The 12,113-nt window shown below is 47.7% G+C and overlaps 1 protein-coding gene across 1 annotated transcript in view; it reads left to right on the forward strand.

Moving 5' to 3' along the window:
* The window catches only part of Ephx2 (epoxide hydrolase 2), a 38,259-nt gene that overhangs the window by 16,145 nt on the left and 10,001 nt on the right, over positions 1-12,113 (forward strand). The window contains exons 7-12 of the mRNA XM_057786088.1: positions 685-780; positions 1,242-1,320; positions 3,780-3,814; positions 6,547-6,573; positions 7,570-7,655; positions 9,099-9,210. Of these exons, the coding sequence (XP_057642071.1) occupies positions 685-780; positions 1,242-1,320; positions 3,780-3,814; positions 6,547-6,573; positions 7,570-7,655; positions 9,099-9,210 (435 nt within the window). The remainder of the gene's footprint in view (positions 1-684; positions 781-1,241; positions 1,321-3,779; positions 3,815-6,546; positions 6,574-7,569; positions 7,656-9,098; positions 9,211-12,113) is intronic.

Here is a 12,113-nt window from a genome sequence, read left to right on the forward strand (position 1 = left end):
ACATTATTTGGGCTTACAGTTCCAGAGGGTTAGAGTTTTTGATAGTTGACAAAGGTAGGGCAGCAAGTGGCTGGAGCAGCAGTTGAGAGCTCACAGCTTGATTCACAAGCAGGAGATGGAGAGAGCATGCTGGGAATAACCCAAAACTTCTAAAACCCCAAAGCTCACCCTCTGTAACACCTCCTAATCCTTCCCAAGCAGTTCCACCTACTGGAGACCAATTAATTAAAACCATGGGCCTCTGGGGGGTTCTTGTCATTCAGACCACCACAGAAAGATACTCAACATTGACCTCTGGGTATCAAACATGCATACATGCACATGTTCTCTTGCATACATGCCCATACGCACACACACACACACACGAAGCAAATAGTTTCTCATAAAATAAACATGGTACTCTACACATTGCCAAAGAGGAAGCTAAACTGTTTTGATTCTGTTTGCTCTCAACTGCATAACCTTTTCACGTTGTAGAGAAAACTGCCTGGCGTGTCACCCACATGGGTCACTCACAGTCCCCAGCCATTGTTACCTAGCCTTTGAGTCTCAAGTTGAGGTGGCTGGGTCAGGCAAGGTCTGGCTGTCCCTTGCAATGGCTTCTGGAATACCGGCTACATAAGTGAGCCCTGTTCTGCCTACCCTGCCATCAAGATTATTATCACTCCCAACTCTCTTTCACAGCCTGGGAGCCGTCTACATTTCGTGGAGATGGGCTCTGGCCCTGCCGTGTGCCTCTGCCATGGGTTTCCTGAGAGCTGGTTTTCTTGGAGGTACCAGGTAAGGGAAACTGTGGAAGGTGCTCCCCAGTCAGGGTGAGGAGAGAGAGAGATGCTGTGGGCTAGCGTGGGATGTGATAGATGAATCATCTCCAAATTGGGACCACAAGGCCTCAACAACACTGGGTACCTTGGGGCTATACTGATCCTCAGGTTACTTCCTGAGGACATTCTTCACCTCTTGCTGGGAAATCTTAGTAATGAACACAGAAATTTGCAAGAACTTTGTCAGAAAGGATATTTTTCCCAATGTGACTTTGATGCAATGTACAACCCCACCACTGTCCATGGCAGTTTTATGAGATGGGCTTCTTCTTGCTCCATGGGAAGGGGACTAATGGGTACCACATGGCACTTTGGGTGGATCCATTCACAAGAGAGAGGGAGGAAAGGATGCAAACAAGACCAGCGAAGGACTGGTGAAGCCACACTGTCAGGCCCTTGGACTGTTTTGTTTTTCAGATCCCCGCTCTGGCCCAGGCAGGCTTCCGGGTTCTGGCTTTAGACATGAAAGGCTATGGCGACTCATCATCCCCTCCAGGTGAGCTGACTATCCTATAGATGGCCTGTGTGGTCATGCTTCTCTGTTTGGCATCTCTAGCGCCCCTGAGCTCTCCAGCCCCCCTGAGCTTGCTCTGTCCAGGTTGAGCACATCTGTGAGGCCCTGATCCTCTCCTGCTGTGTTCTGTCTCTTTGGGCTTGGGTTACAGCTGCTCTGTGTACTCTGAGGGACCCAGGAGGCCCACAGGCTCCAGCCAGAAGCAGCCCTCTGCTGGTCATTCGGGATGTGGAACATACCATCTATTTCTAGAAAGGTTTTCCTCTACCTAGCTGAAAGACCAGATTCAGCTCCTCAGTGTTTCTTCCCCTCTGCCCTGGCCACACCCATTCTCCGTGAAGGTGGCTGCTGATACTTCGTGTCAGTGGGCTCACAGGATAGCTACCCTTTCACGAGTGGCGGATCTCATCTAGTATGGTGTCTTCAGTGTTTATCGGATTGCAGCACCTCCTCTCTTTCAGGATGAATGTTCTCACAGAGTACAAACCACCATCTGCCAGTGACCAAAGAACACCGGCTTGCCCCCATCTTTTGGCTCCTTTGAATAGCACTGCTCTGGACATGGGTGTGTGCACAACACCTGCACACCCCTTCTTCTGTTCTTTAGAACTACTAGATTCTGTGGCACTTGTAGGTCAGGTCAGAGCCCTATGGCTACAGAATCCAAGAGTAAGCCTTACATAGCCTCTCAGCCCTGAGGCCATTTGTAGGTTTCTGAACATTTTCCTGGTAGGAAGAGTTCTTTGTTCTTTTTTTTTTTTTTTTTTTGGTTTTTCGAGACAGTGTTTCTCTGAGTTATTTGTTCTTATCAGGATCAAGTGAGTCCTTAGTCCAGAGGTCTGCAGAGCCCAGGTGCGGAGGCAGGGGTATGATGCAGCCAGGCGCGAACACAGCTCCTCCAGAGGACAGTGATGCTGTTGACAGCTGGGCTCCCTAAGCTGCTTCTCACACCCTCTAACTCCAGTGATCACATCTGGCATGGCGGGCTCCCGTGGCTGAAGCCTGCTGACCTAGGCTGGGCTTTGGCCACTCACTGAACCACCCTCCTGGTCCCTTGACATGTTGTCCTGGAGTGCGTGGTGGGTTATTCCCTAAGTGTGACAATGTCAGCTCAGTGACTCTTGCCTCCTGAATGACAGAAACTGAACTGTAGATTCAAGGGCGGCTTTTATCTGTAGAGCCCAGGGAAATCCGCTTTTCAGTTTTGGTGATGAGAATACTTGCTTTTAACTTAGCTCAGGAAAGTCTGCCAAGAATGACACTGCAACATCACATTCTTAGTAGAGCTTATGAAAAGTGAAGGATTAGAACTTTTATTGATTGATTTTATTATTTTTCTGACATTTCCGCCATTTGGATTTTTTTTTTAAATCTCTTTTTCTTTGTGCACACTGGAATTGCTATGATTGGTTTTAAAAAGAGCCACTCACTCCCCATAGCAGTCTTCAAGGGCATTGCGGCCCTTATCAAAAGTTCAATGGCTTCTTTTTTCCCCAAGACAAGGATTTGCTGTGTAACTCGGTTGGCCTTAAATTCACTCCCTGGCTCTGCTTCCGAAGTGCTCCATGGCATACTTTTAGACAGAAATAAAGAGATTCTACAATTCATGCAGAGCAACACAAATCCACAAAGAAATGAATGCATTTTGAGAAAAAGCACAAAGATGTAGGGATTTGAAATCAAATGTTGTGATTTCAAATACTATTCCAAGTTCACAGAAGTTAAGCGGTGTGGTACCAGAATGGAGATAGAAGTCCAGACAAGTAGAGCAGATTAAAGAGCTCAGAAGTAAACACACACACACACACACAAACACACAGTGTTAACCAGTCTTTGACAAGGGTGCCAGGACCACACCGCAAGGAGGACCTAGGTCTTCAATAGTGACAGTAAGGAACACCCAACAAAATCAAATTAGGGCTTTTCTCTTTTGTGATGTTCAACACCCAACTCAAAATAGACTGAAAAAGTAAACAGAATCAATATATTGGGAGGGTTTTGGCTTTTGGTTTGTTTGTTTGTTTGGGTAAAAGGAACTTTTGTTTATAAATTTAAAAATCACATTATATATCTTGTGCTGTGGTGTGTATCTTGTGCTGTGGTGTGTGTGTGTGTGTGTGTTTTAAGACAAAGTCTCTCCGGGTAGTGGTGACGCACACCTTTAATCCCAGAGCTCAGGAGGCAGAGGCAGGCAGATCCCTGTGAGTTCGAGGGCAGCCTGGTCTACAAGAGCTAGTTCCAGGAGAGACTCCAAAACTGTTTTGAAAAAAAAAAAAAAAAAAAAAAAAAAAAAGACAGTCTCATTAAATAGACCAGAAGAGCCTTAAATTCACAGAGATCTGTGCCTGTCTCTATCTCCTTAATACTGGGCATTATAGGTATCTACAAACATGCCTGGCATTTATTTGTTCGTTTATTCATTCATTCATTTCTAATTACAGAGATAGAGGAATATGCCATGGAAGTGTTATGTAAGGTAAGAAGCCTCTTCAGGAGCATCTACAATGCCGTTTCCATCCTGAGTTTCTCCCTGGCCTAAGCCGGAAATTTGGCTGTCCATTTAAACTATAAGAAAGCACAATACACAGCCTTTGGGTATTGACTCTCACTGAACACGAAGGTGATAGTTCTAAATTGTTGGCCAACATGCATGAAGCATGAAGGGTGATTCCCAAATACAACCGGACAGCCTAAGGTTGCTGCCCAAGGCTGACAACCAGTAGACCTAGATTTGAAACCTTCCACACTCCACTTTCCATCTGATTCTGAGAGTCTTCAATCAGCAGCTCTGTATGTTAACCATGGCTTCTCTGCCACAAAACTCAAAGAAAAGCCCAGCTTCTAGGTTGGACTATTCTCCTGCCTGTTTCCCAGCTGTGATTCTCCTCCGATTCCTGATCTTGCTCAGGTCTCCCCACCAAATTCCTGGTCACTCACTGTAGGAGCTTCTCGCACCCCACCACCATCCACTCACCTCATTTCTGCTGGAATCTGGTCTCAGCGGGTGCATTGGGGTGCTTCACAGAACTGTGTTCCTGCATGGGGTCCTGAGGCCAAAACGAATGAGAGGAAGAGAACAGTTCTGTCCTTTTGTCTTTGAAGTATCACTAGTACATCCGCTACTAGGAACTAGCCCAGGAGACCTGATGTGAGGAAACCCAGACTCCATTATTCAAAGCCACCCCATCTATAGTACCTAAAGTGGGAACAACCCAAACACCATCCGCTAATGAGTAGATGGGTTCTGTGCCACGATCCATGCCCCGGAAGGTTGCATGAAGAGCCATGGTGCAGTGGAGCACATCTCCACATGAGTGAGTCTGGAAGCTACAACATCAAGCAGAAGCCAGTTACAAAGGCCACATACCAATTAACTCCATCTCTATGGAGTGTTCAGAACAGGTAATCCAGAGGGAGCTCAGCTAGTGGCTGCCAAGACACAGGGGAACGAGAAAAGAGAGTGGTGCCTAATGGGTTAAGCCTCAAGGGAAGTTTAAAATGTTTACGGCAATGAAAACTTTCTAATACTGGGTGGTGGTGACGGTTTCACAAGTCTGATTAATACTAAACCCACTGAAGTGTGATCTTTGAACGGGCTAATTAAATAGTATGTGACTTATATTCATAATGCTCTTTTTAAAAAGTCACCACAATAATTTAAACATAAAATTGTGTTTAAAAAGATGACACTGGCTTCAAATACAAGGTTAGAAAAATAATGGAGTTAAGACCATAACATCACTTGTCTTCAAGTGCCCAGAAAACTTCCTCATCATAACTCCCCAAATATTTTGCAAAACAATTTCCCTCAACCACAACTCCTAAACCTGGGTGGCAGATCATTACATAACCTTAGTTTTTCTGAAGCTGGACTCTCCTCTTTTTTATTTTGAATTGACAGGTAATGTGTTTTGTCATGCGTCACAAAACATTTAATATCCACTGCAGGACGGTCACATCTCGGTAACCGACAGAGGCGTGACCTCACACAGATGCATAACGAGGTGTTTTGATGTTTAATATCCGTTCTGCAATGATCACAGCTAGGTACCTGACAGAGGTGTGACCTCATGTCATCATCATTTATGCTGACAGCACATGACACTCACCTGACATCTTTCAAGTCCCCACTAATTATAGTCACTTTGCTATGGAGTAGGGCTCTTGAAGCCCGTCTTTCCCTCTCAGATTGTAATTATTTATACCTTGATCAATCCCATGCTCATCCTCCTCGAGTCCACTGTTTCTGCCTCTGCTAACCATCCTTCAACACTGCTTCGTAGATAACTGCCCTAGACCTCGTAAGAATGAGCTCACACGCTACCTGCCTCTCTCCGTTGGCTCGTCTCATTTAGTACCACATTCTCCATGTTGCTACAAATAACTTGATTCCACCCTTTTGTGTCTGACTCATGCCCCTTTGTGTATGGGCCCCTAATTTTCTGCATTTTTCACCGAACAGTGGACTCTTAGGTTAGTGCCATCTTTTGGCTTCCATGAATATGCAGCAATAAACATCAGTGGTTTTTATTTTAGATTGGGAGTCTTTGTTCTGCCCCATAAACCTCCTGCATGTTTATAGTCTTGAGATTCCAAACTGAGAATTCTGGATGCAGCATAGCAATAATATTTTTTAAAGTTCGGTGGTGTTTGGAGATGTGTCTACACCTAACCAACCCTTATATTGGGGAGGGGGCTTTTGGTGTGGGATTTAACCGTTGTAGGTCATGCTCTCAGGTGTAAGATGAAGTGGCTGATTGAGGCTGTATGTTTTCCAAGGTTCCTTAAGATACAAGAATGATTCTCAGCTCACAGAGTCTGGAGAGGACATTGCACTCACTGTAACCCTCTCCGATGAGCTAGAATGTGAAAAGGTGTTTCCTGTAGTTCATCTAGATGTGTTGCCCATGCTGTTGTGATCTCTTGGAGCCTCTGAGTTCCTAGAAGTGAGGGCAGAGTATGAAGTGGTGTTCATGTGTGCTTCCCCAGGAGAGAACCCATGGCTTCTATCAGAGACTGCAAGAGGTCTCGGGAGACAGAGGGAAAGCTGTGGTTCAGGAAAGGACTCATGACATCATCTACGCAGTGATAGCCCATCACTTCAAAATGGCGTTTTCCCGAGGCTTGTCCTGAGAGTGTGTGGCTTGTGGCAGGCTGTTTCTGTCCACCCTGCCCATCTGATACTGAGTCTGTGTGCTCTGTTTTTAGGAGATGGTGTCCTTCCTGGATAAGCTGGTGAGTCTTTTCCTCAAGCTGATCTCTCTGGAGCATTCTGTGTGGATCTTGGTAATGAAAGAAGAGCTGGATGTCTTGGAGGGTTGGCTGTTGGTGACCATGAGCAGAGAGGACCAGGGCGGGGGGAGACATGGGCTTCAGGCAGCAGGGGGAAGGGGTGGTCCCAAAATTAAAGATAGACAAGGGGGAGGCTAGAGAGGGTGTTTTGCTACTCATTCAAGAAAGTAAAGGGAGATGCCTTTGTTGGCTTCCATCCAGGGAAGGGAACCTTGAGTTTCAGGGAAAGGTGTGGGAAAATAACCTATAAGCTAGTTCTTCGCAGTTCATTAAAACTCAAATCTCTTTGGACAACCTCAGATCAAACTCAGTCACAGGAATGAAAGTGGCCATGGCCACCGTGTAGCACACATACTATTCCCGAGACCACTCTGCCATGCCCTCTGCCTCATGGCATTGGGCTGGAAGGGAATACAAAGATCATAGGGCAGACTGGAGAGAAGGAATATTCTAGGCTAATGGTGATGGAGAGAGAGAACAGAGAGCCCCAGAGCAGTGGGGCCTAGCTTATTAGCTGGATATAAGATGGAGAGAAATCCGGGAGACTGACTTCTGGTTCAGCAGTAGGCACTGTGCAGGAAACAGGGGAGGACGGACAATGGCTGTCTGCACTTCACGGAATTGCCGTCTGTGCCTTGTGTTTGTGCATATGTGTGTGCATGCATGCAAGAGGGAGAGGGAAGAGAGAGAGAGAGAGAGAGAGAGAGAGAGAGAGAGAGAGAGAGAAGGAACTTGTGACTAGTGGTCCTGTCTTCTAAGGAAATTCAAACCTAGTCATTTGTGGAGACTGAGGGAGGGTTGTGTGTGAGAGATGGACTTAAGAAGGGCACATACCTCAGAGGAGTCTCTGGGGGTTCCTGGTGGAATCACTAGGCTGTCAAGAAGGGGCCTTTGCATCTCAGAAATCCATCCTCATCATGTCTCTTCTTGTTTCTCTAGGGGATTCCTCAAGCAGTGTTCATTGGCCACGACTGGGCTGGTGTGCTGGTGTGGAACATGGCTCTCTTCCACCCTGAGAGAGTAAGGTAAGCAGCGTAAGGATTGGCAAAGCTGGCTGGACTTAGAGTCCTGCATGAACTGCTACAGGCGCCTCGGCTCCGCACAACTTCAGAAAACAATATGTAACAGGGACGGTGAACAGACAGAGGCGGGCCTACTGTGCTCCTAGGAACAGCTCTGACCCCGTGGCTGGGAACAAGGCAGGTAGTTCAGAGCCAGAAGTGCCTTGTGGGAGCACTTTATAAAGAGGTGATAAGGGGGGATCGTGTCCCAGCATTAGACAGAAGGAGGGCATTCACCCTGGACCAAGAGGGAGAAAATGAGCCCTTTAAGTGGGTGTTGTGGTGCATGGCCTATGATCCCAGCAGTTAGGAAGCTGAAGCAGGAGGATTGTGAGTTTGAGGTCACCCTGGGCTACAGGGAGAGTAAGAACAAGAGAGGCTTTCAATTCTGTCCTGAAGTGACCATGTGACAATTCATGCCACCTCCTAGCCCTGGGACTCTTCAACTAAAAAACTACAAGCAGAACTTTCCTGCCCCATCCCTACTCCTTCCTTCCCTCTCTCTCCTGTTTCACTTAAACCGAAAATAAGAGTTTGATTCTTGTCTTAGTTAGGGTTTCCATTACTATAAAGGCACACCATGGCCAAGGCAACTCTTATAAAGGAAAACATTTAATTGGGGCTGGCTTACAGTTCAGAGGTTTAGTCCATTGTCATCAGGGCAGGAACCATGGCAGGCAGACATGGTGCTGGAGAGGAGCTGAGAGTCCTACATCCTGACACGCAGGCAGCAGGAAGAAAAAGTTAGCCACTAGGCCTGGCTTGAGCCTCTGAAACTTCAAAGCCAGCCCCCAGTGACACACTTCCTCCAACAAGCCACACCTGCTCCAACAAGGCCACACCTCCAACAGAGCCTCTCCCTCAGCCTACGGAACCATTTTCATTTAAACTACCACAATTTTTAAACAATCAGGTTCACCAAAAAGTTACTGTTTGAGCATATTACATGCTGTTGAAAACAAACTATGGGAATATAGCCATGAGCATGATGTGTAGCTTAAGGAAGGTCATATGTGCTATTTTTCTCAATTTAGTCTCTTCCCAGCAAACATTTAGAAACATTTTACTGGCAGAAAGGAGGTTTCTCCTGAATAGCATCAGACCTGATGCTTCCCAGCATGCCCTGATCTCCAGGTCCCCCCTTGTTCTGTCTCAGGCACTCTAATCCTGAGTTCTGTAGAGATTGCTTCCAATCATCCAGAGAGAGGTGTGTGTGTGAGGCAGGTAGGTTAAAAATAAAAGCTGCAGCTGAGTGGGAAAGCCCTACTAGGTTAGGAATGAAAACGCCTGAGTTCCAGTCCAGTTCTCCCACTCACGGCCAGTGAGACCTGTGCGTGTCATTTCCCACTTTTCTGAGCCGTGTCCGTCTCAATAGGCTCTTTGTTTTGATGTTGCTTATTCCTGCAGAGCCGTGGCTAGTCTGAACACTCCGTTAATGCCAGCAAATCCTGAGGTGCCGCCTATGGAAGTTATCAAATCTATACCGGTTTTCAATTATCAACTGTACTTCCAAGAACCAGTAAGTGTGGGACACCAAAGTTGTTGCCTCTCTCCTCTCTTCCCCTCCCCTCTCTCTTCCCCTCCCCTCTCTCTTCCCCTCCCCTCTCCTCTCCTCTCCTCTTTCTCTTTTTCTCCCTCTCCCCTGCCCCTCTCTCTTTCAGATTAGCTCTGCCCCTTAAATATTCTGAGGCATTAATTAGAAATGTAGAAATGGCATTGCAAACAGGCTCAGGCCTCCTGACCACAGATCCAGTAGGTCCTTTGTAAGTAGGTGAACATGTCCTGTGTCTGTCTGGGTAGCAACTAGCTGAGGAGCAGGGGATGATGCCAGGCTGGCTTCTGCAAGGAGTACAGCAGGAACCGAGTGTTCTCTTGAAGTTGCTGCCCTCAGGCTCCTGCTGGAGACCTTGTACTCTGCTCACTGACAACTGAGTTTCGTGAAATGTCATCAACAGTCAAAGAGCCCCACAGCAGGACCTCAAGAATACTGGAAGAGAGTGGGGGTTTGGGGGGTATAACACAAGTCCCACAGAGATGCCTTTTAAAGACAGCCCTGGACTGTGGTGATCCTGGTGATGGGGTCTGACACCACCTTTGACAGGGACTCTCTGAGAACATTGTGAGTCACCTGGGCAGAAATCACAAGAGTCTGTTCACAATGCACTCTAACCAATGAGCAACACAGCCCAGCACCAGCTGAACTGGATTGCGGGAAGACTTCTGAACCAAGCAGGCACTTTGCCATTTCCATGGTTTTAGCAAGTCTGGAGTTCCCCCCAGAAACCACTCCTCCTTCAGGACCGCCTCAGGAAGCCCTGCTTCCCTCCACTACCACCAAACAGCTCTGCCCCCTTGATCCCATGTTGCTATGTGTGTGCTCCTGGCTCACCTTGCTCTTGCAGCATCTGTGGATGCAGGGGATGATGCCAGGCTGGCTTCTGCAAGGAGTACAGCAGGAACCGAGTGTTCTCTTGAAGTTGCTGCCCTCAGGCTCCTGCTGGAGACCTTGTACTCTGCTCACTGACAACTGAGTTTCGTGAAATGTCATCAACAGTCAAAGAGCCCCACAGCAGGACCTCAAGAATACTGGAAGAGAGTGGGGGTTTGGGGGGTATAACACAAGTCCCACAGAGATGCCTTTTAAAGACAGCCCTGGACTGTGGTGATCCTGGTGATGGGGTCTGACACCACCTTTGACAGGGACTCTCTGAGAACATTGTGAGTCACCTGGGCAGAAATCACAAGAGTCTGTTCACAATGCACTCTAACCAATGAGCAACACAGCCCAGCACCAGCTGAACTGGATTGCGGGAAGACTTCTGAACCAAGCAGGCACTTTGCCATTTCCATGGTTTTAGCAAGTCTGGAGTTCCCCCCAGAAACCACTCCTCCTTCAGGACCGCCTCAGGAAGCCCTGCTTCCCTCCACTACCACCAAACAGCTCTGCCCCCTTGATCCCATGTTGCTATGTGTGTGCTCCTGGCTCACCTTGCTCTTGCAGCATCTGTGGATGCCTGGGGTACCATAGAGCTGAACCAATGCCATCAGAAAGGAGGATCCTACAGTCACAGGCAAGAGGCCACATGGTGACCACGACCCTGAGCCCTTGGACGCTTGGAGAGGGTCTACTCATTTGGTTCTGCACATTGTGCCCCTTGAGGTGGGCTGACCCTGGATCTGTGCCCATGCAAGGAAGAAGTGGAGACATTGATCATCACTCCCACCCCCATGCTGAATTTGCAGTTGGAGATTTCTGATGAAAGCCGTGTTAGCTTATTAATTACGAGCCCACTCGTTTGTAAGATTCGATTACAGTGGAAAATCAATGGACGCCTTCTGCGAGGTGATGGATGCCAGACAAGAAATAGCAAAGGGAGGCTGTAGATCGCAGTGATGGATGACAGCTTGCCCTGCCTGTGAGTCGACCTCGGTCAGGATTCTTATTTATTGAGAGCCGACTTCACCCCAGAAGCAGCTGCTGTTGATGAGCACAGGGGCGCATTTCAGTGTGGGGGTGGGGGGGCCTGCAGAGGACTCCACAGAGCTCTGACCTGGTGCTTAGAAGAGTAAACAGATGCCAAGAGGTGGTCAGACTCAGAGAGCTTGCATGGGTAAATAGCTCCGCCCACTCGCATGAAAGTCCATCCTGAGGGCAGGGAGGGGTGTAAAGGTGAGGGCCAGAGAGGAAGGGATAAAAGGGCTTGTGCTCCTGGGCATGCGCCAGCTGTGTTATCTGATTCAAGTCATCAAAGGGGAAGGCTGCATTTCACAACAGCGAGTGTCCTGGCTGCTCCTTCTGTGCTCCTGAACCCAGCCTTAGAGCCTAACACATGGCTCAAGTCCTCGGCTGGATTCCATGACCTTAGCTCTCCAAGGCCTGGGCTGGTCTGTCACGCCACATGGGGGTTTGTGAGGATGGAAAGGGCTTCTGCCTGTTTCTTATCGTGCTGACAAGACACGCAGGCTTGGTAGCATCTGGTGATTATTTTACACACAGGATGGGCAACACACAGTAATCATTATCATCGATCAACATTATCATTGTTCTTAAAGTGACTGAATGGCACCCAAATTGCTGAGTTTTTATTTTTGTTTTCAGTATTAATCAGGAGATGCAAACCAGTATTGCCAGCTGCAGCCTAAGGAAGTCAGGACTTAGGGACCTTAGAATTTCTCGCCTGGTCAGAATGAAACAGAGTCAGGATTTATTGAAAAGAGAAGTTCCGAGGGAGACAGCTGAATGGCTATACATAGTCACAGGTGTAATTTACAACCGGCTCAAATATTAAGTGGACTTTGAAAAGTAAGTTTCAAGCCAGGTGTAATTGCTCACGCCTTTCATCCCAGCACTTGGGAGGCAGAGACAGACAGATCTTTGTGAGTTCGAGATCAGCCTGTCTGTAGATACAAAGTGAGTTCTAG

The sequence above is a fragment of the Chionomys nivalis genome, chromosome 12, assembly GCF_950005125.1.
Source record: "Chionomys nivalis chromosome 12, mChiNiv1.1, whole genome shotgun sequence".
NCBI lineage: Eukaryota > Metazoa > Chordata > Mammalia > Rodentia > Cricetidae > Chionomys > Chionomys nivalis.